General features: G+C 38.5%; 2 protein-coding genes across 4 annotated transcripts in view; one reads left to right on the top strand and one right to left on the bottom strand.

Annotated features, from left to right (window-relative positions):
- The window catches only part of LOC129701752 (polycystic kidney disease 2-like 2 protein), a 42,225-nt gene extending 38,781 nt beyond the window's left edge, over positions 1-3,444 (top strand). The window contains exons 13-14 of the mRNA XM_055643161.1: positions 493-617; positions 2,840-3,444. Coding sequence (XP_055499136.1) covers positions 493-617; positions 2,840-2,984 — 270 coding nt within the window. The 3' untranslated portion in view covers positions 2,985-3,444. The remainder of the gene's footprint in view (positions 1-492; positions 618-2,839) is intronic.
- Positions 3,445-15,656: 12,212 nt separating this feature from the next.
- LOC129701751 (protein FAM13B-like) overlaps positions 15,657-27,288 on the bottom strand; it is a 73,004-nt gene continuing 61,372 nt past the window's right edge. For all 3 annotated transcript variants that reach the window (XM_055643159.1, XM_055643160.1, XM_055643158.1), the window contains 4 exons: positions 25,194-25,277; positions 22,940-23,115; positions 21,181-21,282; positions 15,657-17,163 (listed from right to left, as the gene is read on the bottom strand). In XM_055643159.1, coding sequence (XP_055499134.1) covers positions 17,034-17,163; positions 21,181-21,282; positions 22,940-23,115; positions 25,194-25,277 — 492 coding nt within the window. In that variant the 3' untranslated portion in view covers positions 15,657-17,033. The remainder of the gene's footprint in view (positions 17,164-21,180; positions 21,283-22,939; positions 23,116-25,193; positions 25,278-27,288) is intronic.

The following is a 27,288-nucleotide window of genomic DNA, read 5'->3' as shown; positions in this document are numbered from 1 at the left end:
CTCGTGGAGAGCTCCCATGCATAAAACGACACCCCTTCTCACCCCTTGTTTTCACCTAGTGGCTAGAGGGAGCAATTTCTTGAACGATATAATAATCTGCCACTATATACTGTAATGACTCAAAGTTTATTTCCAGTCATGTACATCTATTTAAATATTTGTTGTCATTGGCCAATTATGTTATAAATTAAACTTATCAAAACCAGCTGCATTATTAACTGTTAACTGGTTACTTTGATTTTGTAAGATATTATTTGTGAAATATATTCTCTTACAAATTGAGAAGTATAGGACCATCAGCGGCTACATTATTACGCAATTAAGTTTACGAATTACACTAACCATGTATATGTGGAAATAACTTAGTAAGCTTCAATAAATTCCACATAAACTCAAGCTCCTTTCTTGCCAATTTATGTAGCTAACAGAAATTGTCTCACTGAAGGGTTTATTCTGTAATTCTGAATATCTCATTCTTTTTGATGTTTTTAGGAGAGGTTACCACATCGACAGAATATTTCAGATAAATATTATTATAAAGAGCCTGCGATAGAGGCCATTACACCTCCCAAACCTACAAAGAAATCTGACAGACAAACTGCCGCTAAAGATGACTTGTGAGTTGATTACTTTTTGCATTGTTGATCGAGCAAGGAAACGCTCATCTGATATATCAGTTTCACAGATTGCTGTAATAATTAAGCAGTCAAGTATTTGCAATTTATTTCAAGGCTTTGGCCCCCAGTTGTTATTGAATCTAAAATATGAACATTTCTCAGCTAGAGGGCAAAGAGCTGGAAAGCGTATCTAAAGAACATGAAAATGATGGAAATATCTGTGAAATATACCGGGTAATAACAAGAGAAATAAAAATGATATTGGAGAAACTAATGGAACTAAAATCTAATCAACTTTCAGCACACAATGACTTGCACCATGGAGTTTTGATGGAGCTGTGTATGGAGATGGTGGATGCACTAGTGCCACATGTGGCACCCTATCCACATTGGTCCCCCATGAGAGCAATTTACTGGCTTCACTGTGCAATCCTTTCACTGTAGCGTTATAATTCTTCCTGAAAATGGCACCAAGAGTTGATAGTGGTAAATACAGCATATGGCATGCTTGCTTTGATAAGGTCCCACATAGGAGATTAGTGGGCAAAATTAGGGCACATGGTATTGGGTGTAGAGTGGTGACATGGATAGAAAATTGGTTGGCAGACAGGAAACAAAGAGTAGGGATTAACGGTCCCTTTCAGAATGGCAGGCAGTGACTAGTGGGGGACCGCAGCTATTTACAATATACATCAATGATTTGGATGAAGGGATTCAAAGTAACATTAGCAAATTTGCAAATGACACAAAGCTGTGTGGCAGTGTGAGCTGTGAGGAGGATGTTATGAGAATGCAGGGTAACTTGGACAGGTTGGGGGAGTGGGCAGATGCATGGCAGATAATGTGGATAAATGCGAGGTTATCCACTTTGGTATCAAAAACAGGAAGGCAGATTACTATCTAAATGGCATCAAGTTGGGAAAAGGGGAAGTACAACAGGATCTGGGGGTCCTTGTTCATCAGTCTATGAAAGTAAGCATGCAAGTACAGCAGGCAGTGAAGAAAGTGAATGGCATGTTGGCCTTTATAACAAGAGTCGTCAAGTATAGGAGCAAAGAGGTCCTTCTGCAGTTGTACAGGGCCCTAGTGGGACCACACCCGGAGTATTGTGTGCAGTTTTGCTCCCCTAATTTGAGGAAGGGCATTCTTGCTATTGAGGGAGTGCAGCGTAGGTTTACAAGGTTAATTCCCGGGATGGCAGGACTATCATACGCTGAGAGAATGGAGCGGCTGGGCTTGTACACTCTGGAGTTTAGAAGGATGAGAGGATATCTTATTGAAACATATAAGATTGTTAAGTGTTTGGACATGCTAGAGGCAGGAAACATGTTCCTGATGTTGGAGGAGTCCAGAACCAGGGGCCAGTTTAAGAATAAGGAGTAAGCCATTTAGAACGGAGACGAGGAAACACTTTTTTTCTCACAAAGAGGGTTGTGAATCTGTGGAATTCTCTGCCTCAGAGGGTGGTGGAGGCCGGTTCTCTGGATACTTTCAACAGAGAGCTAGATAGGGCTCTTAAAGATAGTGGAGTCAGGGGATATGGGGAGAAGGCAGGAACGGGGTACTGATTGGGGATGATCAACCATGGTCACATTGAATTGCGGTGCTGGCTGGAAGAGCCGAATGGCCTACCCCTGCACCTATTGATTATTGTCATGACATTGAGTATAAAAGCCAGGAAGTCGTGAACAGTGTTATAGGCCACATTTGAAGTATTGCGCTCAGTTCTGGTCACTCCATTGCAGGAAGGATGTGAAGGCCTTGGAAAGGGTGCAGAGACATTTACCAGTATGATGCATAGATTAGGGTGTATCAGCTACAGGGAGAAGTTGGACAGACTTGGATTATTTTCTCTGGAAGGCGGAAGGCTGCATGAGACCTGGTAGATTTGCATGAAATCTTCAGAATCACAGATGAAGTAGGCAATTAAAACATTTTTTCCCCAGGATAGAAAATAAAATCAAATACTAGAGGCCATAGCATTAAGGTGAGTGGCAAAGTTTAAATGTGCAGAGAAAGTTTATTTTACATATAGGTTGGTATTTGGGATAATGATTCAGGCAGATAAATGGGTGGGGTAGCCCTTCTTGCTATACCATTTCACCATTTTAATCCAGCAAACTGAATGATCTGCTATGAATACAAACGATCTGATATATTTTAATTTTCTATAAGATTCCTATATTGTCAAACATTATATTGAAACGTAGATTTTCTCTTAGCCTTATTCTGCGTACGGATCAACTGGAGGAGAGAATGAATAAGATGTCAAATAAAATTGACTGGATTATGGAACAGTTTGAGAAGCAAGACTTGGTGCAAAGTGGAAAACAGGCAACATCTTTTATTGAAAAGGCGAGTAGATAAGAGTCATAGAGATAGGACAAAGGACATTTATTGTCACATACACCATTTCTGGTGTAGTGAAATTTGAGTTGCCATTTGCAGCACACCAATAAAAGACACCACATTTTTTTTTTTTTGTGTTATTTTTTTGTTTATTTTATTAGAAGTTAATACAGCACCAAACAGTACAGTGGCACCTAATTTTAGGTGCCAACTATGTAATACCGTAATCCATTCTATGTACAACCTCTAGTTTTATGTTATAAGAAGGAAGTAAGCAGAACAAGAAAAAGAAAACAATAGAAAGGGGAAAAAGTGGAAAAATAGATGGTAGAGAGTAGAAAAACGTGAAGTGTGTATATAAAAAATAAAAAAAGGAAGAGAGAGCGTGGAAAGTAGAAATAGAAGAGAAGGCCCCTTAAAAGAGAATTTTTCAAATCTGAATTCGGAGATGTAGCTCTATCCGCGTCATGAACTGAAATCAGCAATCCTTACGGCACCGCTGCATCACATGATTCCAAAAAGTCGATGAAAGGAGACCAACTCTTTAAGAATTGGTCATATTTATCTATTAGTCGGAGTCTCATTTCTTCAAGGCGTGCTATGTCCATCATATTCCTAATCCACATTTTAACAGTTGGTGTGGTTGTATTTTTCCAAAATTTAAGTATCAATTTCTTTCCAATTATTAACCCATAATTAAAAAAAACATTTTGATCTTTATTTAAATTGGTATCTTCTCCTATTATTCCAAATATAATCCATTCCGTTTTGGGTTCTATTCTTGACTTGAAAATCTTTGTAAATATATCAAATATATCACTCCAAAATTTATTCAACTTTGTACATCCAACAAATGAGTGTGTTATATTAGCGTTTTGAAACAAACATTTATCGCATCTGGGAGAGACGTTTGGATAAAATTTATTCAACCTCGTTTTTGAATAATATAGTCTATGTAATAATTTGAATTGAATTAAATTATGTCTTGCATTAATAGAACAGTTATGTGTATTCATCAAATACTTTTCCCATCTATCCTTCGAGATCTTTATCATTAGCTCTTGTTCCCAATCTTCCCTTAATGCTTCTGTTGAGGATGATTCTCTATTTAATATATTATTATAAAAGTATGATATTAATTTTTGTGAATCAGCCTTAATATTCATTGCTTCTTCTAAAGGATCTAAAAATATAGTTTGAAATCTATGTGTATATTTCTTCATAAAGTCACATACCTGTATATATTTAAAATATTGATTATCCTTCAATTCAAATTTTAATTTTAATTGTTGAAATGATAACAATTTGCCCACTTCATACATGTCCCCTACTTTCCTAATCCCCAGTCTATCCCATTGTTGATATGTGTTGTCGATGAGAGAAGGTTTGAATGCGGGGTTGTTCAATAGTGGGGTTAGTACTGATAAATTATTTAATTTCAAGGATACTTTTATTTGTTTCCAAATTCTTATATATTTATACTATTCAATTTTATCGGTGAGAGCAGGATCGTTCCTATATCGTGCGGATAGCACTCCTCTTTCTCCATTCTTATCCACTCCAACTGCTGAGTGGAACTATCCAGCCAGTATATTATGTTCTTAATATGCACTGCCCAGTAGTAATATATAAAGTTAGGTAATGATAAACCCCCAACTTCTTTAGATTTGCACAAATGCTTTCGTTGAATTCTATGTGTTCTGTAGTCCCATATAAAATTAGTGATAGTGGAATCTAATTTTTTGAAAAAATATTTTGGAATATATATTGTGATCGCTTGAAACAAATATATTAATTGTGGTAAGAAAGTCATTTTTATAGCGTTAATTCTACCTATCAATGATATGATGGTTTAGACACCACATTAAAGAAGAATTTAACATAAACTATAAAAACATCTCACTGTGAGGGAAGGCAACAAAGTCCAGTCCTTTTCCTCTTGTTCACCTGTGGTTGGGGCCTATTGAGGCCTCCGCAGTCGCTGCAACGGCAGCCCGATGTTTCAGGCCCTCTCGCCGGTTGATGGAACTCCGACGTCGGGAGAAAACTCTTCAGTGGCTTGGAATGTCTGGAACGGCCGCTTGTTGCCAGAGACCACGGTCCGAATTCCACAGGCCGCGCTGGTCAGAGCTCCGACACTGGACGCTCCGCAGACCCCACAGCTCCGCGATGTTGGAGTCGGCGGTCTCAGCACTCTCCGGAGCTTACCCCACGGCGACCCGGATAAGTCATCGCCCGCTCTGTGATGATCCTTCAGCGCTGCACCACCGCCGAAGCTGAAGTTCTGACCGGTCGGTCCTGGCAGAAATGCCGCTCCAGTCCCGTTGGTAGGCCGCGAGGAAGAGACGAAATACAGCTCGGAGAAAAAACACATCTCTGACCAGGTAGGGACTTAGAAATGCAGTTTCCCCCTTCCCCCCCCCCCCCCCACCCAAAAAAGATTAGACCTCCAACGAACTTTTTAACATACTAAAAAATAAAAATGGTGAAAGGACAGACAGCTGCAGGCTGGGCAGCCATACTCGACGGCGCCCCCACTCGATTATAGTCAGAGAGTTGTACAGCACCAAAACGGGCCCATCCGCCCAAATTGCCTGCATGTTTCATATCCCTCTAAACTTTTCCTATCCATGTACCTGTCAAAACGTTGTTACAGTAACTGCCTCAACTACCTCTTCTGGCTGCTTATTCCATATACCCATCAACGTCTGTGTGAAAAAGTTACCCCTCAGGTTCCTATTAAATCTTTCTCCTCTCACCTGAAACCTAGGTCCGATTCTTGATTCCCGTACTGGTTAAAAGTATGCATTCACTCTGTCTATTCCCCTCATGATTTCTGCAACTCTATAAGATCATCCCTCAGCCTCATATACTACAAGGAGAAACGTTTTAGTCTGCCCAAACTCTTTCTGTAGTCTAGGTCCTCATGTCCTGGCAACATCCTCATAGATCTTCTCTGCACTCTTTCGAGCTTAACAACATCCTTTCTATAGCAGGGTGACCAAAACATATCACAATACTCCAAATGCTACCTCACTATCATCTTGTGCAAATGTAACATCCAAACATCTATACTCAATACTGTGATTGGCAAAGGCCAATCTACCAAAAGGCTTCTTAACCACCCTCTCTACCTGTGAACCTACTTTCAGGGAATGATGTACCTGCATTCCTAGATCCCTCTGCTCTGCAACATTTCCAAGGGCCCTGCCATTCACTGTGAAGGTCCTGCTTGGTTTGAGTTTCCAAAATGCAACACCTTACCATTTATCTGAATTATAAGGAAATCCTGTCTCTTGCAATCTATATCTATATCTATCTATCTATATCTATATTTTTTTAATAAGTCTATTTTTGTACATTGCTGATACTGATTACTAATTACCTATATTTATATAATACTCATTAGGTTCAACTTTAAAAATTAACAAATTACGTTCAACATCAATCAAGGTTTAAATCGTACTTCTTTACAGATATACCCTGTACACACAAACGTTAAATCAAGCACAGCAACTCTAAAATAACATGGTAACCAAATAAAGATTTAACAATCAATTGGTTAATTCGCTTTCCCAATAAGTTTATTTCAAAACATTGCCTGTTCATTAAATTTCATCATGAACTCAACATTTACAGTTTTAATTTTTCCCTTCCACCATTCTACCACGTTATTATATTTTGTATGAGACCATAAATAGTTATCATTGCACACTTGTGTTTTGGGTTTCACTTTTATAGTGGATTTGATAAGTCAATATAATGGGCTCATTTAAAAATCTGAGTAATAGAACAGATTGGTGTTCCAAGAAACAAAACCTTCCACTAATTTTATTTCCCATTTTTTTAATTTAGTTTTCTCAAGTTATAATAGCTGCTACACATCAAAAATCAGGGTATTTCTAAGTAACCAGATAATTCATTCTAGGAAATAAGAAATACTAAGATATTACTTTGAGTTCTTATAACCAGCTTGTGATGAGAGGCATAACTGCTCCTCTGGCATACAAATGTTTTCTATAAAGATGTGTCCTTCCTTGGAGCAATTAAAAATGCAATTCCAATTCATTGCTCACATATCAAGATGATGCTGATGGTTAGAACTTCTGGAGTATGGAAACGGACAGCAGCTTTTCGATTTCTGTATTTATTTGCATATGACCAACAACTTCTCAGTTTCCATTCAGTCATAGAGTGATACAGTGTAGAAACAAGTCCTTCATCCTAACTCGCCCACACTGGCCAACAATATCCCAGCTACACTAATCCCACTTGACTGCGCTTGGTCCATATCTCTCCAAACCTGTCCTATCCACGTACCTGTCTAACGGTTTCTTAAACAATGGGATAGTCCCAACCACAACTACCTCCTCTGGTAGCTTGTTCCATACACCCACCACCCATTGTGTGAAAAAGTTACCCCTCGGATTCCTATTAAATCTTTTCCCCATCACCTTGAACCTATGTCCTCTGGTCCTCGATTCCCCTACTATGGGCAAAAGACTGTGCATCTACTATCTATTCCCCTCATGATTTTGTTTACCTCTATAAGATCACCCCTCGCCCTCCTACGCAGCATGGAATATAGACCCAGCCTACACCACAACCTCTCCCAATAGCTCACACCACTCTAGTCCTGGCAACATCCTCGTAAATCTTTCCTGAACCCTTTCAAGCGACAATTCCTTTCCTATATCATGGTGCTCCGAACTGAACACAATATTCTAAATGCCCAAAGTCTCATACAACTGCAACATGACCTCCCAACTTCTATACTCAATACTCTGACTGATGAAGGCCAAAGTGCCAAAAGCCTTTTTGACCACCTTATCTACCTGCGACTTGACCTTCAAGGAACCACGCACCTGCACTCCCAGATCCCTCTGCTCTACAACACTACCCAGAGGCCTACCATTTACTGTGTAGGTCCTGCTCTTGTTCGACGTCCCAAAATGCAACACCTCACAATTCTCTGTATTAAATTCCATCAACCATTCCTCCGCCCACCTGGCCAATCGATCCAGATCCTGCTGCAATCATTCACAACCATCTTCAATATCTGCAAAACCACTAACTTTTGTATCATCAGCAAACTTGCTAATCTTGCTCTGTATGTTCTCATCCAAATCATTGATGTGGATGACAAACAGTAACAGGCCCAGCACTGAACCCTGAGGCACACCACTAGTCACAGGCATCCAGTCTGAGAAGCAACCTTCCACCATTGTCCTCTGCTTCCTTCCATGGAGCCAATTTGCTTCCATTCAGCTATCTCTCCTTGGATCCCATGCAATCTAATCTTCCAGAGGCGCCTACCATGCTGAACCTTGTCAAACGCCTTACTGAAGTCCATGTACACAATATCTACAGCTCCACCCTCATCAACCTTTTTGGTTACATCTTAAAAAAAAATCAGATTTGTGAGACACGACCTCCCACGTACAAATCCATGCTGACTATCCCTCATCAGCCCTTGCCCTTCCAAATTACTGTATATCCTATCGCTCAGAATACTCTCCAGTAATTTACCAACTACAGATGTTAAGCTCACTGGCCTATTGTTCCTAGCATTTTCCCTGCAGCCCTTCTTGGAAAGAGGTACAACATTTGCCACCCTCCAGTTTTCCAGCACGTCTCCTGTATTTTTAACTGCACATATCGTCAATGGAAGAAGTTGGTACAGAATGCTTAAAGATTTTGAAAGCAGCAAAATCAGCATCAACATAGCAACTGGATGGAATGCATGACCTTGTCTTTTATTACATGTAAACTATCTCTACTCACACATATTGGAACCAGGACAAATTGTAGATATTAAGTATTTTGAGTAAGATACAATAAATGTGATACATTATATAGAACATAACTTTATACCACATGTATATGCCATAAAATATTAGCAGAAACTACACACAACAAAATATCATTTTCTTTGTAGAAAACTGACAAACTCTGCTGGATTTATTGTATCTAACAAAAAAGATAAACACAATCTTTTAACACTTCTCATTGCATTACTTAAACTGTCTCAGTCCTCCCTTGCTGAACAAACCTTATGAACTAAATTATGTACTGAGATTTATTATTTTGTAATGAGTCAGAAATAGAGAATCCTATGACTAGTACAGAGTTAATACCAACAGGAATTACTATTCCTTTCTTAAATCGGGAACCTGGAAGGAATAATGAGCAATACTTTCTGATAAATGCAAATTATGTTTAAGGTGTGCAAAAATTGTTAAAAATCATATTTTTCATTATTTTCTAGTCTGAATTATAACTCGAACAATTTCAAAAGAGCAAGATGAGATTTTTGATGAAAACAAAAATTACAACTGCATTTCAGCTGTTCTAATTTTCTACTTTTGGAAGTCGGAATTGGCCAACTGGGTAAAGAAACACCAAAGAAAAAAATCTTGTTTAATATTCATAATTTAAAAGTATTTTGTTAAAAATGCACTAATAAAAAGTTATGTTTATACCACAATGCTTTACAAAAATTATCTGCAATAATTAACAAATATGTTACAAGAATAGGGTAAGTGAAAAGGGTGGATAGAAAAGAAATGCTACATACACAAACTGCAATGTGATTACATGGAGAACTACAATACTTCAGCACACAGCATACAAGGCACATATAAATTGCAATATGATAATTATGATCAGAGAATTTAATGTATGTATAAAAAGTTGGTGTTGAGAAATTAAGCTGCAATTCCTGGGATAATCAAATCAACATTGGGGAAAGAAGGAACTACCTACAGGAAAGGGCTTCAATTAAAGTGATGAGACAAGACTGCTAGTAAATTGAATAACTATACTGAGAAAGGTTCTGGTCAGGGGAAATATAGAAAGTTAAAAGAAGCAAAATGACAAAGCAATAGTACAGGGTGGCAAAATGGATAGCAATAACTGTATTCTGTCAGGGACAATGTATTTTCATTCCTTTCTTTGAATCAACTTGGAGATCCTCTCTTTTACAGACAATATTGGTGGGAATGAAATGTTCCCTGATATTTAACTTTTGGAAAAGAGGCTAGCAAACTGGATAATGTAGCATGGTAGCCTTCAGAGAATGGGATAAAGAGAGAAAAGATATTAGCCTAAAAATATTTAAGTAGAGCTAACAAACATACTAAATATGGATGAGATTTGTATAATGACACCCAAACAATACTGAAATGTTGTAGCATGGATAAAACAATAATGATAGGGAGCTTTAATCTACATACGTACTGGGTACACAAAATTAGTAGTGTTGGTATAGAGGTCAACTAAACAAAATCATTAATGTTTTACGGGATCGGCATGTTGAACTACTTTAGATCTAGTATTGGGCGATAGGAAAGTCAAATCAAGGCAAGGGAGTTTATTGTCATGTTTACTTAATTGTTTAATTTATGTATTTAGAGATCTACGTTTTGATAATTTTTTTAAATATAAAGTTTGAAATTAGCTCAATTCGAAACCAGGCTCTTTAAACCTGAATAAAGCTGGTTGAGAAACTAAATTAACATGGGACTCCAGAGAAAAAAGAAATGGTTACATTGAAGAATAAGTACACAATTCACAAGTAATATATACCATCAAGTCAGAAAAAAAAACATTTAGAAAAAATGGTCCAGCCATAGCCAAGTTACATATAACATTAAATCAAAAGGCCTTAAATATTGACAGGTTTGATTGGGAAAACTAATTTTAGCAGAAAAGAAAAATAGAATGGAACAGTAAAGAAAAAAAAAAGTCAGTTTGAAGGGCTTTGACAGAAAAGCATAAAGGAAATATTAACAAAAGTTGGCTCCTATCTATTTACATGTTTATAGTGTTTTTCCTGTGGGAGGAGTGTCCGGGGTGGGGGGGGGGGGGGCGATTGGCAGTCACCGAGGTACATTGTTGAGTAGTGTGACAGCCGCAAGGAAGAAGCTGTTCCTGGACCTGCTGGTCCGGCAATAGAGAGACCTGTAGCGCCTCCCGGATGGTAGGAGGGTAAACTGTCCATGGTTAGGGTGAGAGCAGTCCTTGGCGATGCTGAGTGCCCTCTGCAGACAACGCTTGCTTTGGACGGACTCAATGGAGGGAAGCGAGGAACTGGTGACGCGTTGGGCAATTTTCACCACCCTCTGCAGTGCTATTGAAGAAGTTAGTGGGAATAAAAGGCAGTAAATCCCCAAGACTTGATAACCAGCATTCTTGATGGAGGATACACAAAATTGCTGGAGAAACTCAGCGGGTGCAGCAGTATCTATGGAGCGAAGGAAATAGGCGACGTTTCGGGCCCGAAACCCTTCCTCAGGCTGATGGGGGGGTGGGGAGAAGGAAAAAGGGAGGAGGAGCCCGAGGGCAGGGGGATGGGAGGAGACAGCTCGAGGGTTAAGGAAGGGGAGGAGACAGCAAGGGCTAGCAAAATTGGGAGAATTCAACGTTCATGCCATCAGGATGCAAGCTGCCCAGGCGGAATATGAGGTGCTGTTCCTCCAATTTCCGGTGTTGCGCACTCTGGCAATGGAGGAGACCCAGGACAGAGAGGTCAGATTGAGAATGGGAGGGGGAGTTGAAGTGCTGAGCCACCGGGAGTTCAGGTAGGTTATTGCGGACTGAGCGGAGGTGTGTTGTTCATCGGGTTTGCATCTTCCAAAATCAATAGATTTTGGAATGGTTCCCACAGATTAGAAGTTAGCAAATGTAACTTCATTACTTAAGACAGAAAGAAAAAAACAGGGAACTACAGCAATGGCAGTAGTCTTGATATGTTGAATGCTTAATTACACATGGATAGGTTCATCACATTTGACAAACCTGTTGGAATATATTGAGGTTGGAATAGCTGAATAGACAAGGCCTTTGTATATTTAAAATGATAGAGGACATTCAATAATATACAACACAAAAAGATGATTAAACAAAATTAGAATGCATAATGTAGAGGGTAATGCAGATTGGTCCTTGAGTAAAAAACATTGAGTGAATGAGTCATTTTCTGATTGCAAGACCTCAACAAAGAAGTGTCAGCAATCTTTGCTGGGGCAACAGAGGTCTTTAGTGGGGTAGCAGTGGAGTGATTATGTTAGTTTAGTTTATTGTCATTTGTACCGAGGTACAGTGAAAAGCTTATTGTTGCTTGCTATACAGTCAAAGACGATTATGTATGATTACAATCAAGTCATCCACAGTGTACAGATGAAGAATACAACATATAGTCCAATTAAAGATAGTTCAAAGGTTTTGAATGAGGTAGATGGGCGATCAAGACTGCACTCAAGCTGGTGAGATAACAGTTAAGTTGCCTGATAACACCTGGGAAGAAACTGCCCCTGAATCTGGAGGAATATGTTTTCAATGGTCTGTACTTCTTGATTGACAGGAGAGGGGAGAAGGAGTGACCAGACTGAGACTGGTCCTTGATTATGCTGGCAGCCTTGCCAAAGCAGCATAAAGCTTACGACCATCTCTACTGGATCAATAATCCAAAGGCTTGGACAAAATACAGAGACTTGTTCAAATTTCACCATGATAGCTGTGAAATTTAACTTCATTTAATAATTTGGTGTTTGTGGAAAATCAACTAAACTTAGCAATGATGATCACAAATGTTACTGGATTGTAATTGAAAATCCATCAGGTTCACATAGTTTAAAGGAAGAAAACCTCTGCTTTGGCCTACAATTGACAAATGACCCACCTTGTGATTCTTAAAAGCCCTCTGAAATTACAGCGTACAAGTCAAATTACAAATTACAGTCACTCAGTTCAAGGACAATTACAAATGGGCAGCAAGTGATGGCTTTACCAGCAATGCCTAAATCTCAAAGGTGAATTAAAAAATAATTACTTTGATTAGGGGAAGAAGGGGAGGGTTGGGAATCGGGTAAATATTCAGTCTGTATCAGGGACCCAACCCAAAATGTCATTGGTCCTTTTCCCTACACTGATGACCCATTGAGTTGCTCCAAAACTTTTGCTCAAGATTCCAGCATTTGCAGCCTTGTTTCTATATGTTGGCCTATGAAACAAGCTAAGTGACAGACTTGATCGTGCATGGTTCAGAAGGGCTTCTAGGGAATATAGTCAAGTTTATTTAATGGGCAAGATGATTAATGTGATATAAATGTAATGTAGGAAAAATATGGTAGAAATAAAGTGTTTTTTTTTTAAATAGATGAAAGGTGATATTCAGAGGGCATACATGTTTCACAAACCAATTATGGGAACTTTCTAGGCCTGACACAGAATGGGTATCTCATTGATGCTGAAATAATGGTAGTGTCGGCATGAACGTTAAATGTCCTAATCCAGTTCACATTTGTGCTATGCATAATTGTTGTTTATGTTCAAAGTTGTTTTGAACGTTAAATCATTCTTCATATTTCAATTTCCAATTGAGAAACAGACATTTCAATGATTGAAAATTGCCAACAAGGGCTAGAAATCTTCTTCTTTCGTGTCCATCTTCCATGTTTCAAATGTTGACATCGCTGTCATCGTGCGTCCTGAAAAGGACGCAAGCTTCCAGCGACAATCAGTGGGAGTCATCACTTGGAGCAGAATTAGCTCGGGATACTTCAGTTTCCCGCCCCGCGACGTGGACGCTCCTGCTATGGGGCCAGGGCTAGAAATTAAAACCAGGAATAGCTTGCCATTAAGGTGGCATGAAAATCTGATGAATTTTGCTTTGTAATGTGTCAGAGTCCATTAAATAATATTTTGATAAAACATTCACATTTTAGCACTCTGCATTAAATGAACAAAAAAAAAGATATTGAAAGTCACCAGGCACCAATACCTAATATAGTTTGAGCTGAATATAATGGTAGTATAAGAATATAATTCAACTGAAACTGTTTAAACAAACCCATTCTGGTCATTTATCATTAAAAAAAAGCTGCTGATAACTGAAGCAATCAACTATACAGACATTATAGCTCACTGGCTTTAAATTTACAAATATTAATGAATCTGGTACTTGTCACACTATGTTTAGCACTACAAGGACATTAGTACACATTTCACAAAAATAAATACATCTGTCACATACTATCTTCAGCCATTTCTGATAAGGACTTCTTGGTGTAAGAACCAGGAATAGAAATAGGAGTTGGAGTAGGCTAAAAATCCACTCAAACCTGCTTTTAATCATCATTAACATAGAGAGAGGTTCAGCATTGATAGCAAGTCCAGTTTCCTATCCCATTTCAATTTTCTTATATTTCAATGCAGAACACAGAGCCATGAGCAAACTAAAAATATTATTTTACTCTGAAGGGTCCCGACCTGAAATGGCAGAGGTCCATTCTCACCATAGATGCTGCCTGAGTTCTTCTAGGCATTGTTTTCCTAAAAATTGTGATCTGTTTGAGGAGTTGAGTAAACATGGCTGAATGCAGAGGGAATATGCAGGCCGAAAGACTGATACCAGTTCTACCGAGAAACTCAGTGTGTCTGTTGATTGACCATCGAGTTTGATGACATCAGTTCTGCAATCTCCATTGATGAGCCCAGGTGTGGCTGGCAAGATCAGCCCTGCAAGCACACACTACAGATTATCAGGCCTTCCCACAATCTCTAGCTCTGGCAACTTCATATGATCAGCTGTTTTCAAAGTTGATAAAGGGCATTTTGGTCCAAGCACAGCAATCTGTTTTATCTTGAACACAAGTCTTAATTCTCTTGCAGGAATGACACTGTACTTGAGGCCATCTTTGATACAATCCTTGGTTCTAGTGGCTCTGTGTAAGTGACCAGTCTAAACTGGTCAAGGTACTTTCAAATAGAAATTTCAAAGATAGGTTAAAAGAAGAAAAAATCCCCATTCTTAAATTTATAGTTAGTGATTATGTTTGCTCATAAACATTTCTCATTTACTGCTGGGAAATTGACCATAAAACTGCAGGGAACATTTCCATTTAAAATATAATTGTTCAATCGCTGATGCATAGTAAAACTCCATTATCCACATGATTTGGGTCTTTGCTGGCGTTGGGATGGCAGATTTTCTATTATTCCAATTAATATTCCAACATTTTTTGATTACTTTTAAAAGAATATTACAAAATGTGTAATAATTTCCTGGGACCCTAGTATAAGATTCAAGGAAGTATGGGAACTAGGACCACAGCGAGCCAGATGCCTTACCAATGGAATTTCTGAATAATCAGGTAGTGGCAAATCAGAGATTTATTGTACAATGTAAACACTTGTGACAAATCACAAAACATCAGTCTTAATAAACTTATTTTAGCATTATATAATTAGGATACATTTGATGTAATAGGGTTGAATGTTAGAAATAATTTGTTAACAAATAATTATCTGGACAGTCTTTATCTAATGAACTTATTTTATTCAAGTGCATGCCAAACTATGAGAAGCTTATTAATGAAGTAAATAACACTGTAAATTACAAAAATTATATAAATCTTCCAAGATAAATGACTTCTATGAAATGTGTATTAAGATAAATCTTACAGTCCAACGTAAGATGAAACTGATGTTCTAAGCTAATAAAAATGATTACATTAAATTTTGCATTGCACGTTCCAAAGAATGCAAGCATCTATTAGAATGTCATTTTATAATTAATATTTCATTCAATTTATTGCTCATTTTTCTACACATTCAATTTTTCAGGCGACTTCGATATGGATGGCAGAAGTGTATAAGACCAGTTTAAAATATCAACACATCAAAATATACAGATATAGCTTTTTATAAAAAGGAATGTGGAAATGATACATTACTGCAAAATGTACCACCTTAGTGACATATGCACACACAAAAACATCTGAAAGTGCTGATGCCATGCATTTATTCAATTCTTCATATAGTAATGCAGTGTCATTTTCAACAATGAAGTGTCAACATATAGTGCCCAAAATGTTTACTGCATGGTTTTATTACACCAAAGCAAACCGAATCATGTACAAAAATGTACACATTGCTGTTGATGCATTTAAGATGCACCATTAGTCCATCTCAGATCTCTGCTTTCAAGGGGAAGTTATGATGTTTACATTCAGATGTTTTGCAAGTATTAATTAAAATCATGCAAAAAAAGGTAGCTGCTTAAATGACATATACAGTAGGTGCATGCAATGATCACTCCATTACAAATATTATTATAAAGAAACATCCATCTTGTTCCTCAATTGACAAGGATATTCAAACACATTTTTCATATTTCCAAATATGTGTTTCTTTAAAAACAAAACTCAAGGTCACTACACAGTCAAACACCTTATTCTGCAATTGATCAGTTTTCAGCAGTATAAAGTGGCACAAGTTAACAAGTTATACTGAAAGCAGGTATTTTGCATTAAAACACATTCATAAATTGAACTGCCAAATATTTCATTTTGCAGAGATCTCAAAATGTTAATACATTTAGTAAAGGTAACAGCAATTTAGTAAACACTTACTGTTTATTAGTGCTTTCTGTATCACTACAGACAACTACAGAACAAACAACTTCAAATATATACAGCAAGTGTACACCTCCACTTCCTGGCTCAGAATCTGTCCACTTCACAAAATAGTTTAATGGTCTAATGATTTAAGAAGAATTCTATGAAAATCACTGCTCCATCTTTCTGCTCTGAAACATTAAATTAAAACTAAAAAATGATATTTAAGAGGAAACATAAATCATTGTGTATATTTACATGTAGCAAGCAGTTGGAGATAAAATAAATATTTGTATTCTGCGTTCAAACCTCGAGGATCTGTTTTTTTGAAATCCATCAAAATACTTCAAAAGTTATCACCCTCCTCTCCCTCCCTCCCCCCCCCCACCAGCAATGAATTCTAACAGTTTATTTCAGAACAAGATGCATTAACCTAATAAAATATTAGTACTAATTTAGTAAGGTATCCTTGTTATTCCACAGCCATCTACCATTCATGACAATCTTGTGGTACAAACTTACCAATAGTTCAGTACTTTGTAAGAAGCACCAGATAAAGTGCACAAACTGGCATTAGGCAAGGCAATGTTACAAGAAGAGGTAAGCACCACGTCCAGAAGATAAAATATTCAACACATTACTCATGAAGAAGATAGTACTGGTAACATCAAACCAACTTAAATTTTGCAGAATCTTGCTTGCTAACAAGAACTTCCAAAAGCCTGACTCTGGCTTTTATGCGCTTATATTCTCTGTATTCTTCAATCATTGGAGCACGATCTTCTTTCTGTACATTTCTAGAATAAACAAATGTATAAACCAGGAATAAGTGCATATGGTAATTTTAATTTTCAGGACTAATCAATTAAGCTGATATGCAGTGTCCTCAAAATGAATTAAATCATATTATAAATGGGATGAGTTAGGTTGAAGGGCCCATTTCTGTGCTATATGACTCTGCTATAATATTGTCAAAATAAATAAGTTTGTATTGTATAAAAGCATTAATTACATGATTAGATTAAATGTCTGCAGCCTCGTAAACATATTCTAAAGAGTTAATACGAGACAGCAATTATTTATTTTATTCCTGAAACAGTTCACAATCCATCTATCTTTCTTAAATCGTTTTAGTGCTTTAAATATATGTATTATGAAAATCATGGATACAACAGGGAGAAGGGAATGGCGGATAGAAAGAAAGAGAAAGGCAAGCTCAATTGATGAAGCAAATTCCAAGATCATTTGGTTAGCAATGTTACAAAATTTTGAGATTTAAAAAATCAAGTCTGTAATTTATCCCATTAGATAAAGCATACAAATAAGTTTATTTTGACAGCTAATTCACTTTCATATCTCAAGTATTTAAAAAGTTATGGCCATTTTCATACTCGGAAATTAGCATCTTGTTCCCTATTGATTTTCTATGGACATAACAAAAAAGCTGTGATCGTGTGCAGTCAAAAGCCCCATAACCTTCTTAAAAATTAAGAGAACTGAATGAAATTTTCAGTTATCGTAGATTGAACCATTCTGAAACAAATATAAAATAATCTTACTTGGATGACCTGAAATTAAAGCATATAATTAGTTAATTACCCAATTGTAGCTAATTTCAAACTTCAATTACTAGATCTAAACATCTATCCATTTCTTAATAAATGATTAACATTTTTAAATAGCCTAAGTGTCCAAATAATATTCATAAATAATTCACAATAAAACATGATTTTTAAATCTCATTTACATTAATTTATAGGCCAAATGGAAGGAATTTAGTGTTCAATTGCTGTAAATTAAAGTCAATTTAAATCAGCTTTCTAGTGGGATCCTGTGAACGCGCTGGTTTAGAACGTTCACATTGGGTTGGATTTGTGCCCTCAAATGCCCAGAAAAATACTGCGGGATATAATGGGACCAAAATGAGCTACTCGCAACATTAAACTTTGTATAAAGGGATCTTAAGAAGCCCTTTTTAATGTAAAAATAAACAGCCTACCTTCTGTTGTCTGCTCTATGCGAAACGGCTGCCGGTGGTCGCGGGTTTAGAGATTGATTTTTAAACTACTATAACTATTATACAAGGCCTTTAAAACTAACAATAGCTTTTGCGACGGGGTCTTCCAGCAATTTTTCGTTAATAATTAACTAGGCTGAACATCTTCGATTGGAACAGCCTAGAGAAAATCGCGTTTTAAACCTGCCGCCCTCTAAACGGCGCCAAAATCGCGCACTCGGGCTGAGACAGATTTTCAGCGCGCTTCAGGTACGCTTTGCAACATACCTAATTTGGTGCGGCCCATCGTCTACACTGGAACTGCCTGCACGCCAGATAAATGCTACTGCTTCAAAATAGTGACATGGTTTAGGCCATTTGGAAAAATGGGCTGAAAGATGGCAGATGGAGTTTAATGCTGATAAAAGTGAGGTGCTACACCTTGGCAGGACAAATCAAAATAGGACGTACATGGTAAATGGTAGGGAATTGAAGAATACAGTTGAACAGAGGGATCTGGGTATAACCGTGCATAGTTCCTTGAAGGTGGAACCTCATATAGATAGGGTGGTAAAGAAAGCTTTTGGTATGCTAGCCTTTATAAATCAGAGCATTGAGTATAGAAGCTGGGATGTAATGTTAAAATTGTACAAGGCATTGGTGAGACCAAATCTGGAGTATGGTGTACAATTTTGGTCGCCCAATTATAGGAAGGATGTCAACAAAATAGAGAGAGTACAGAGGAGATTTACTAGAATGTTGCCTGGGTTTCAACAACTAAGTTACAGAGATAGGTTGAATAAGTTAGGTCTTTATTCTCTGGAGCGCAGAGAAGGTTAAGGGGGGACCTGATAGAGGTCTTTAAAATGATGAGAGGGATAGACAGAGTTGATGTGGACAAGCTTTTCCCTTTGAGAATAGGGAAGATTCAAACAAGAGGACATGACTTCAGAATTAAGGGACAGAAGTTTAGGGGTAATATGAGGGGGAACTTCTTTACGCAGAGAGTGGTGGCGGTGTGGAATGAGCTCCCAGTGGAAGTGGTGGAGGCAGGTTCATTGGTATCATTTAAAAATAAATTGGATAGGCATATGGATGAGAAGGGAATGGAAGGTTATGGTACGAGTGCAGGCAGGTGGGACTAAGGGGAAAAAAATTTGTTCGGCATGGACTTGTAGGGCCGAGATGGCCTGTTTCCGTGCTGTAATTGTTATATGGTTATATGGTTATATTATATGGTTAAGAAATTCAGGATTCCTACAACAAATCCCACAATGAGTTATTTGCTAACAGTAGTCATGTGTCAAAATTAACATATTCAGCAGGATACCATTGGGCTAGGCAGGTGATTAAGTGAACGAAGGGCTGAGGGAGCTGCACAGCGGTAGAGTTGCTGACTTGCAGGGCAAGAGACCCGGGTTCAATCCTGACTATGGGTGCTGTCTGTTGGAGGTTTTTATGTTCTCCCTGTGACCGCGTGGGTTTTCTCTGGGACTCTGGTTTCCTCCCACATTCCAAAGATGTGCAGGTTTGTAGGTTAATTGGCTCCTGTAAATTGTCCCCAGTGTGTAGATTAGAACTAGTGTACAGGCAATTACTGGTTGGCACAAACACGGTGAGCCAAAGCACCCGTTTTCACGCTGTCTCTAGACTAAACCTAGACTAGACCAACTAAAAGATGGTCATAAAACTAACCCATGTCTTATTGCTGCAATTAAAACAAAATTATTTTGATCTAACTACCAGATCACAGTATTAAATTTACTGACCCCAAGTTATAATCTGCCAGGCAATAGATAATCATTATTTAACAACTTATTTTAATACAGTAATCAAGTAAGGCCCGTGTATAGTACAAGTTTGCTCAACTGAATAGTCTGTGCTGCCAAATTCTTCACAAGGTATCCCATTCTAGACTAGAATCTGGTAACATACAGAAAAAAAGGGGTCCCACTTCAAAAGAAAAAATATATATATTGATACTTCAAAACCTTCAATTAAAACAGGCATGAACAAAGGAGACCAATATTGTATGCCATGCCAAGGAGGGCTTCACTCAACTTTAAAATTTCTCATCCACAATGGCTGCAAAGTAACAAAATGTTTCTTGAATGTTTTTTTTAAATGGAGGATATTAGTCCAGGTATGCACAATATGGAAAAGCATGGTATTATTTGTTTTTGACACAATTGAAAAGTACAGAGTATGAAGAGTATTTTGTGGACCTGCAGTGGTTTTGGAGGTCGGAAGGGCTGCATGAGTACCGGAGGTCGGTCAAGGACGCGCTGCTGAGAGAACAAAAAGGGACACGGCTTGGGAGGGCCACAGAGAGAACAAAGACCCAGCTTGGGGGGGGGGGGGGGGGGGGTGTGGGGGCACCGAGAACAAAGAGGGACCAATGGCACTCTTTATAACTTTGTTGGTGTTCTATATGTGGCGATTCTTTGCATACTTTGTGTAAGGTATGCAAAACCAAGAATTTCACTAGAGTATCATTCATTCACTCATTCATTCAAGTAGCGATTACTGGTTCAAAAGCAACTAAGCCAGAATGCAATGATTACTTCACAATGCAAACCAACATTCATTTTTATTTAAAAAAACCCAAGGCTAGTACAGATATGGATACATTATGAAGGAACAAATTAATATTGTGCTGACATGTTAGCCAGGCATTGCTTGAACAGGTTAATAAATGGACGGCCTTGCTGTCTGTGGAAGGCAGATGAGAACTTAAATTTTGAAAAATCAAATGAATGGCATACATTTTAAAAACAGTTATTAAGAAAATAAAAATAAAAGTCCAATGAGAACGAACCTTCCATTTTTTTGATAGAACTCTTCTTCAAATTCCCGCAATGTCTTGCGCAAATTCTTCCTTTCATCTCTTGCTTTCCAGAGTTGTTCAAATAGTTCGGGCCTTAAAAATATTTATAATCTTACTGTGATTTAATTTAGGAAATTTGCAGTAATGGTAATCTCAAATACAATTTTACCTACAATTCAATGTAACAGCTATCTTCATTAACAATTAATTTACCAACACTTACCCATGTGTTCAATATACACTCAAACTCATTTGATTATAAAATTGAAAGAATTTGTAATATATAGTATTTGCTATCAAAGTGTAGCCAAGATACATACGGTTTTAAAATATAAGTCTGGCACAGTGGCAGAGTTGCTGCCTTACAGCACCAGAGACCAGGGTTTGATTCTGACCACAGGTGCTGTCTGTACAGACATTGTAAGTTCTCCCTGTGAACGCGTGCGTTTTTAGTTCTAGTTTCCTCCCACATTCCAAAGACGTGCATGTTTGTAGGTTATGTGGCTTCAGTAAATTGCCTCTGGTGTGTAGGTTGCAAAACTGGGATAACATAGAATTCGCGTAAGGGTGACCATTGGTCAGCACGGACTTGGTGGTCCGAGGGGCTAGTTTCCACGCTGCATCTTTAAACTAAAACTAAACTAATTTCCTTGAACAATTCACAATTGGTAACCTAATGCAGCCTTATGATAGCTGAAAATCTGAAAACAAGGAAAGTAATTTTTAAATAATTAGATTGATACCAAATAGTCAGTTACTTAGTAATTAAAAAAACTTTAAGATGTGCCTAATCGCTCTCGTACCTTAAGTTGTTCAAATTTATTATTACTTGGAATTATCCCGCTGTCAATAGAAAGTGATTACTTGGGCTGGAGGGATTGGGTAGGAACAGAAATTGTCAGTGGCTACAGTAGAGCCTGGTACAGATCATCATGCTTCTTGACTTCGCACCGCAGTGTTTAGTTTCTCAGTTCCATATTGCTTCTTCACCTCTCCTGCAATCTTACTCATTATCTATATCTCCTCCAGACAGATGCCTGACCTATGTATTTCTGGCAATTTCTGATTTCACATTAGAGACATTGCTTCTGATCATTGCAGAAGATTAAGAGAGACAAATGTGTTCTAGAAAATAATATTGCACCTTTAATAAACTAATTTAATTTTTTAAATTGTTACTATTTTTCTGGTCAATATTAACCAATCCACTGTCATGACTGTTCATCTGGATTTTTAGAATGTTTTAAGATTGATATACAATATCTACTGTAACCTTGTGGGATTGGTAGAAAGCTAGTACAAAGCATTAAGAAACAATATTTAATCTTCTTGACCAGCTCTCAGACTTCCACTGTGATGAATATTCATTAGGCAGTCAAGACACTGGGGTAGAAATGTGCCTCCTCCTTAAGACATGCCAAAATCAATGCACACTAGTGGCTGTACTCCACCTTCAAAATTATTTTCTATTAGTTTTGGATTGTAGAAGCATTCCTGCACTAAATTTGTACATTTAAAGCATTTCTTAATACATATTCAATGCATTGAAAAGGCATTTCTATCTGACGATTTGTAGATACATTTGATACACAAGCATCAAAACTCTCCAGGTAACCACGGCACAATCATACACAAATTGAACTAAAGAAAATATAATTAATGTAAGAAAAATTCAATTTTCTGTTCTCCCTGTCAAAAATAAAACTACATACAGAAATGTGATACTTCAGTATTTTAATCATATACTCACAAGGATGCAGCATGTATACTTGAAACTCCTGGGTCAAGGCTCAGTCTTACTGAACTCTCTTTTACAGGGGATGCAATTGTGTTACAGTCATTATCCAACTGATCCAAAAAGTTCCTAGCATGCAAGCCTGGCCTTAGTGTAACTGTGAAGTCTGCTGCCATATTACAATCCTCTTCCTAGAAACAAAAAATTACAAGCCTCTATTCAATCATTCTACAAGGATAAACGCTGTAAATATTAAAATACTTGAAATAAAATTTTAAACCTGCCCAACTCACTTGCCCAAGAATGTTAACAAGTTTTACTATCAGAAATCTAAATAAGCAACCAAACAATTAATTGGTGTAATGCATGTAATGTACTGGACTTTTTAAAAAAAATTAAATCAGCCACAATGTAGCCACATGTATTATTTAAATGTGGAAAGCAGTAGAAGAGACTTTTACTGATCTTTGCCTCAATGTGTGAACTGAAGATAATTTATAATCTCAACAAAACCTCTGCAAGCCCAACTTTGGCAGAACAAAGGCATTCAACGAACAAACTAGCAGAAATACCTGGAGCCATGTACAATGTCCAGATCATAGGCCATTTCATTTACACTTTAATTACAATTCTATCCATAACAAAAGAAAACCTAATTTCCCCCCAAAACTATACAGCAGATAGAGTTTAGGATTTATTTCCAGAAGATCTACAATATTACATGGCAAGTTTCAATTATCAGAATTTTACCATTGCAACATATATTCATAAAATGCAAGAGATTGTATGAACAGTGTATGTCTCATATTCATTTTAATCATCTTTATGCAATAATTAACATTAGTTTAGCATGGCCATCAAGTTACAGTCTTCAGTATTTATTTTAAGTAGACAAAAATGCTGGATAAACTCAGCGAGTGAGGCAGCATCAGTGGAGCGAAGAAACGGCTGACGTTTCGGGTCGAGACCCTTCTTCAGATTGATGTGTGGGTGGGGGAGGGGGGGGAAGAAGAAGAAAGTAAGAGGTGGAGACAGTAGGCTGTGGGAGAGCTGGGGAGGGGAAGGAGGGAGAAAGCAAGGACTACTTGAAATTGGAGGTCAATGTTCATACCGCTGGGGTGTAAACTACCCAAGCAAAATATGAGGTGCTGCTCCTCCAATTTGCAGTGGGACTCACTCTGGCTACGGAGAGAAAGGAGAGAAAGGTCGGATTCGGAATGGGGAGTTTAAGTGCTGAGCCACCGGGAGTTCAGGTTGGTTAATGCGAACTGTGTGGAGGTGTTGGACGAAGCGATCGCCAAGCCTGCGCTTGGTCTCACCAATGTAGAGCAGTTGACACCTAGAGAAGCGGATGCAATTATGAGGTTGGAGAAGGTGCAGGTGAACCTCTGCCTCACCTGGAAAGACTGCTTGGGTCCTTGGATGGAGTCGAGGGGGGAGGTAAAGCGACAAGTGTAGCATTTCCTGCAGTTGCAAGGGAAAGTACCAGGGGAGGTGGTGGTTTCGGGGGAGAAGGGACGAATTGACCAAGGAGTTACGGAGGGAGCAGTCTCTGCGGAAAGCCGAAAGGGAAGGAGATGGGAAGATGTGGCCAGTGGTGGGGTCCCATTGAAGGTGGCGAAAATGTCAGAGGATTATCTGTTGTATGTGACGGCTGGTAGGGTGGAAGGCGAGGACAATGGGGACTCTGTCCTTGTTACGAGTGAGGGGGATGGGGAGTGAGATTGGAGCTACGGGATATAGAGGAGACCCTGGTGAGAACTTCATCTATATTCAAAGAGGGGAACCCCCGTTCCCTGAAGAACAAGGACGTTTCCAATGCCCTGGTTTGGAACACCTCATCCTGGGTGCAGATCCGGCATAGACGGAGGAATTGGGAGTAGGGGGATAGAGTCCTTAAAGGAAGCAGGGTGGGAAGAAGTGTAGTCCAGATGGCCATGGGAGTCAGTGGGTTTGTAGTAGATGTCAGTCAGTAGTCCGTTACTTGCGATGGAGATTGTGAGGTCTAGAAACCATAGGGAGATGTCGGAAATGGTCCAGGTTAATTTGAGTGCCGGAAGGAAGTTTTCATTTTAATTAATTATTTTAAATTTATTTTAATCACTTAAATAATTTTCTTCAAACAGTTTTAAACTGAACTTAAATAAGTACTGCTGGACTGTTCACAAAATGTTTAATGAAACGTAATAAACAGACACGAAGCAAAAGCATTTGAAAGCAGTTAAACTAAAAAAGTGACAGATGATGATTTTATGTGATGAAACCTAACCTTTATTTCCTCAAAGAACTGAGTAGTTTCACCTTCAATGATTGGTTGCAATATCTGGCCACGACGTTTATTTGATGGAGAACCCTGGAAGAAAATGAAAGATTTACCATGAAGCAATGTTAACGTATCAGGTTTAAGAAAGAACTGCCGATACTGGAAAAATCGAACGTAGACAAAATTGCTGGAGAAACTCAGCGGGTGAGGCAGCATCTATGGAGCGAAGGAATAGGTTACGTTTCGGGTCGAGGGTCTTCTTCAGACTGATGGGGAGGTGGGGGGGGGTGTGGGACAGAAGAAAGGAAGAGGCGGAGACAGTGGGCTGTGGGAGAGCTGGGAAGGGGAGGGAGAAAGCAAAGACTACCTGAACTTGGAGAAGTCAATGTTCATACCGCTGGGGTGTAAACTACCGAAGCGAAATATGAGGTGCTGCTCCTCCAATTTGCAGTGGGACTCACTCTGGCCATGGAGGAGGCCCAGGACAGAAAGGTCGGATTCGGAATGGGAGGGAGAGTTTAAGTGCTGAGCCACCGGGAGATCAGGTAGGTTAATGTGGACTGTGCAGAGGTGTTGGCGAAGCGACCGCCAAGCCTGCGCTTGGTCTCACCGATGTAGAGCAGTTGATACCTAGAGTAGCGGAAGAGGTTGGAGGAGGTGCAGGTGAACCTCTGCCTCACCTGGAAAGACTGCTTGGGTCCTTAGATGGAGTGAAGGGGGGAGGTATAGCGACAAGTGTAGCATTTCCTGCGGTTGCAAGGGAAACCACTCCCTCCATAACTCCTTGGTCAATTTGTCCCTTCCCACCCCCTCCCCTGGTACGTTCCCTTGCAGCTGCAGGCAATGGGACCCGGCCTAAAATGTTGCTTATCCATTCTCTCCACAGATGCTGCATGTCCTGCTAACTCTAGTATTTTGTTTATGAAACCCTACCCTCCTGTACAAGTATGCTATATTTTGCTTAAAGATCTTGTTCAAAATTTTAACTAGCCTACACTAGTGCTTACAATATTTCTAATTGACAACACTGCATGTGCTCAGTTATTAGTGTACATAGAGGTTCATACCCCTTACATTGGAAAAGAAACAGTAGCATGGCTTCAAAAAAATCTTGATGAGTAAAACAGGAAAGAAAATAATGCAAATCCTTACCTAAACTTAATATTCATGTTTTCCCCCCAAAAGCAATCCAATCACAGTAAATTATCAATGGTATTATACAATACATGGTACATTACAATAGTTAGCCTAATACTGTGCAAGAAAACAACTTGCTGTGAAATCCCTGTGGTTTGGAAGAAGTAGAATATTTCACGGTGATTGGCAGAATTGGAGAGTTGGCCATTTACCCTATTACATAATTTGTTAAATTTACTTTCTAGCTGTGGTGAACTGCCCCACTACAACACCAAAGAGTCCACACTAAACTGATAGGATGTGCAGTACAGATTGCTACAAGATTTCTGTTAGTTTTGTGTTACAGTCTGTGACCTGCTAAGAGCCAAGTCTCATTTCTTTTGTACAGTTTCAGACTCCTTAACAATATGATCTTATTGCATCTTGTGAGCCCAGACCCAGGTCAAATGTTTACAACTGTCCTAGTTAATGGGGGGGGGGGGGGGGGGGGGGGGGGTCACTTTTCTCTGTCTATATCATATCACCACAGTGATATTTTATTACCTGAAACTGAATATAAATTATTTTTTTTAATATAAAATTCTCTATTAACACAAATAACTGTTGGTAGCAACATTCACCCACCATCCTTACACTTACACTACAGGAGCACCAAAAACATTCACTCGATACACTTTGTAATCCTTCACTCAGAAATGTTCAGAAGCACTTCAGGTTTCACAAATACAGTCCTACATCTCCACGATTGTCCATTTCTGCCACCAGAACATCAACTGTTTCTCAATGCGTTTGTTAAAGGGGCAACTCAATTATTCCAATCTCTTCTTCGTTTGTCTCACATCTTGCAATGTTCAAATGTGACCTCATCCAAACCACCACAGACTATATCCTAACACATGTGCTTACTATTCTTAGTCCACTTTTATAACAATTCGTCCTTACAACTAATCCAGCTTTAATCTAT

The sequence above is a fragment of the Leucoraja erinacea genome, chromosome 11, assembly GCF_028641065.1.
Source record: "Leucoraja erinacea ecotype New England chromosome 11, Leri_hhj_1, whole genome shotgun sequence".
In the NCBI taxonomy this organism is placed as follows: Eukaryota; Metazoa; Chordata; class Chondrichthyes; order Rajiformes; family Rajidae; genus Leucoraja; species Leucoraja erinaceus.
This window is presented reverse-complemented; position numbering and strand designations above follow the sequence as displayed.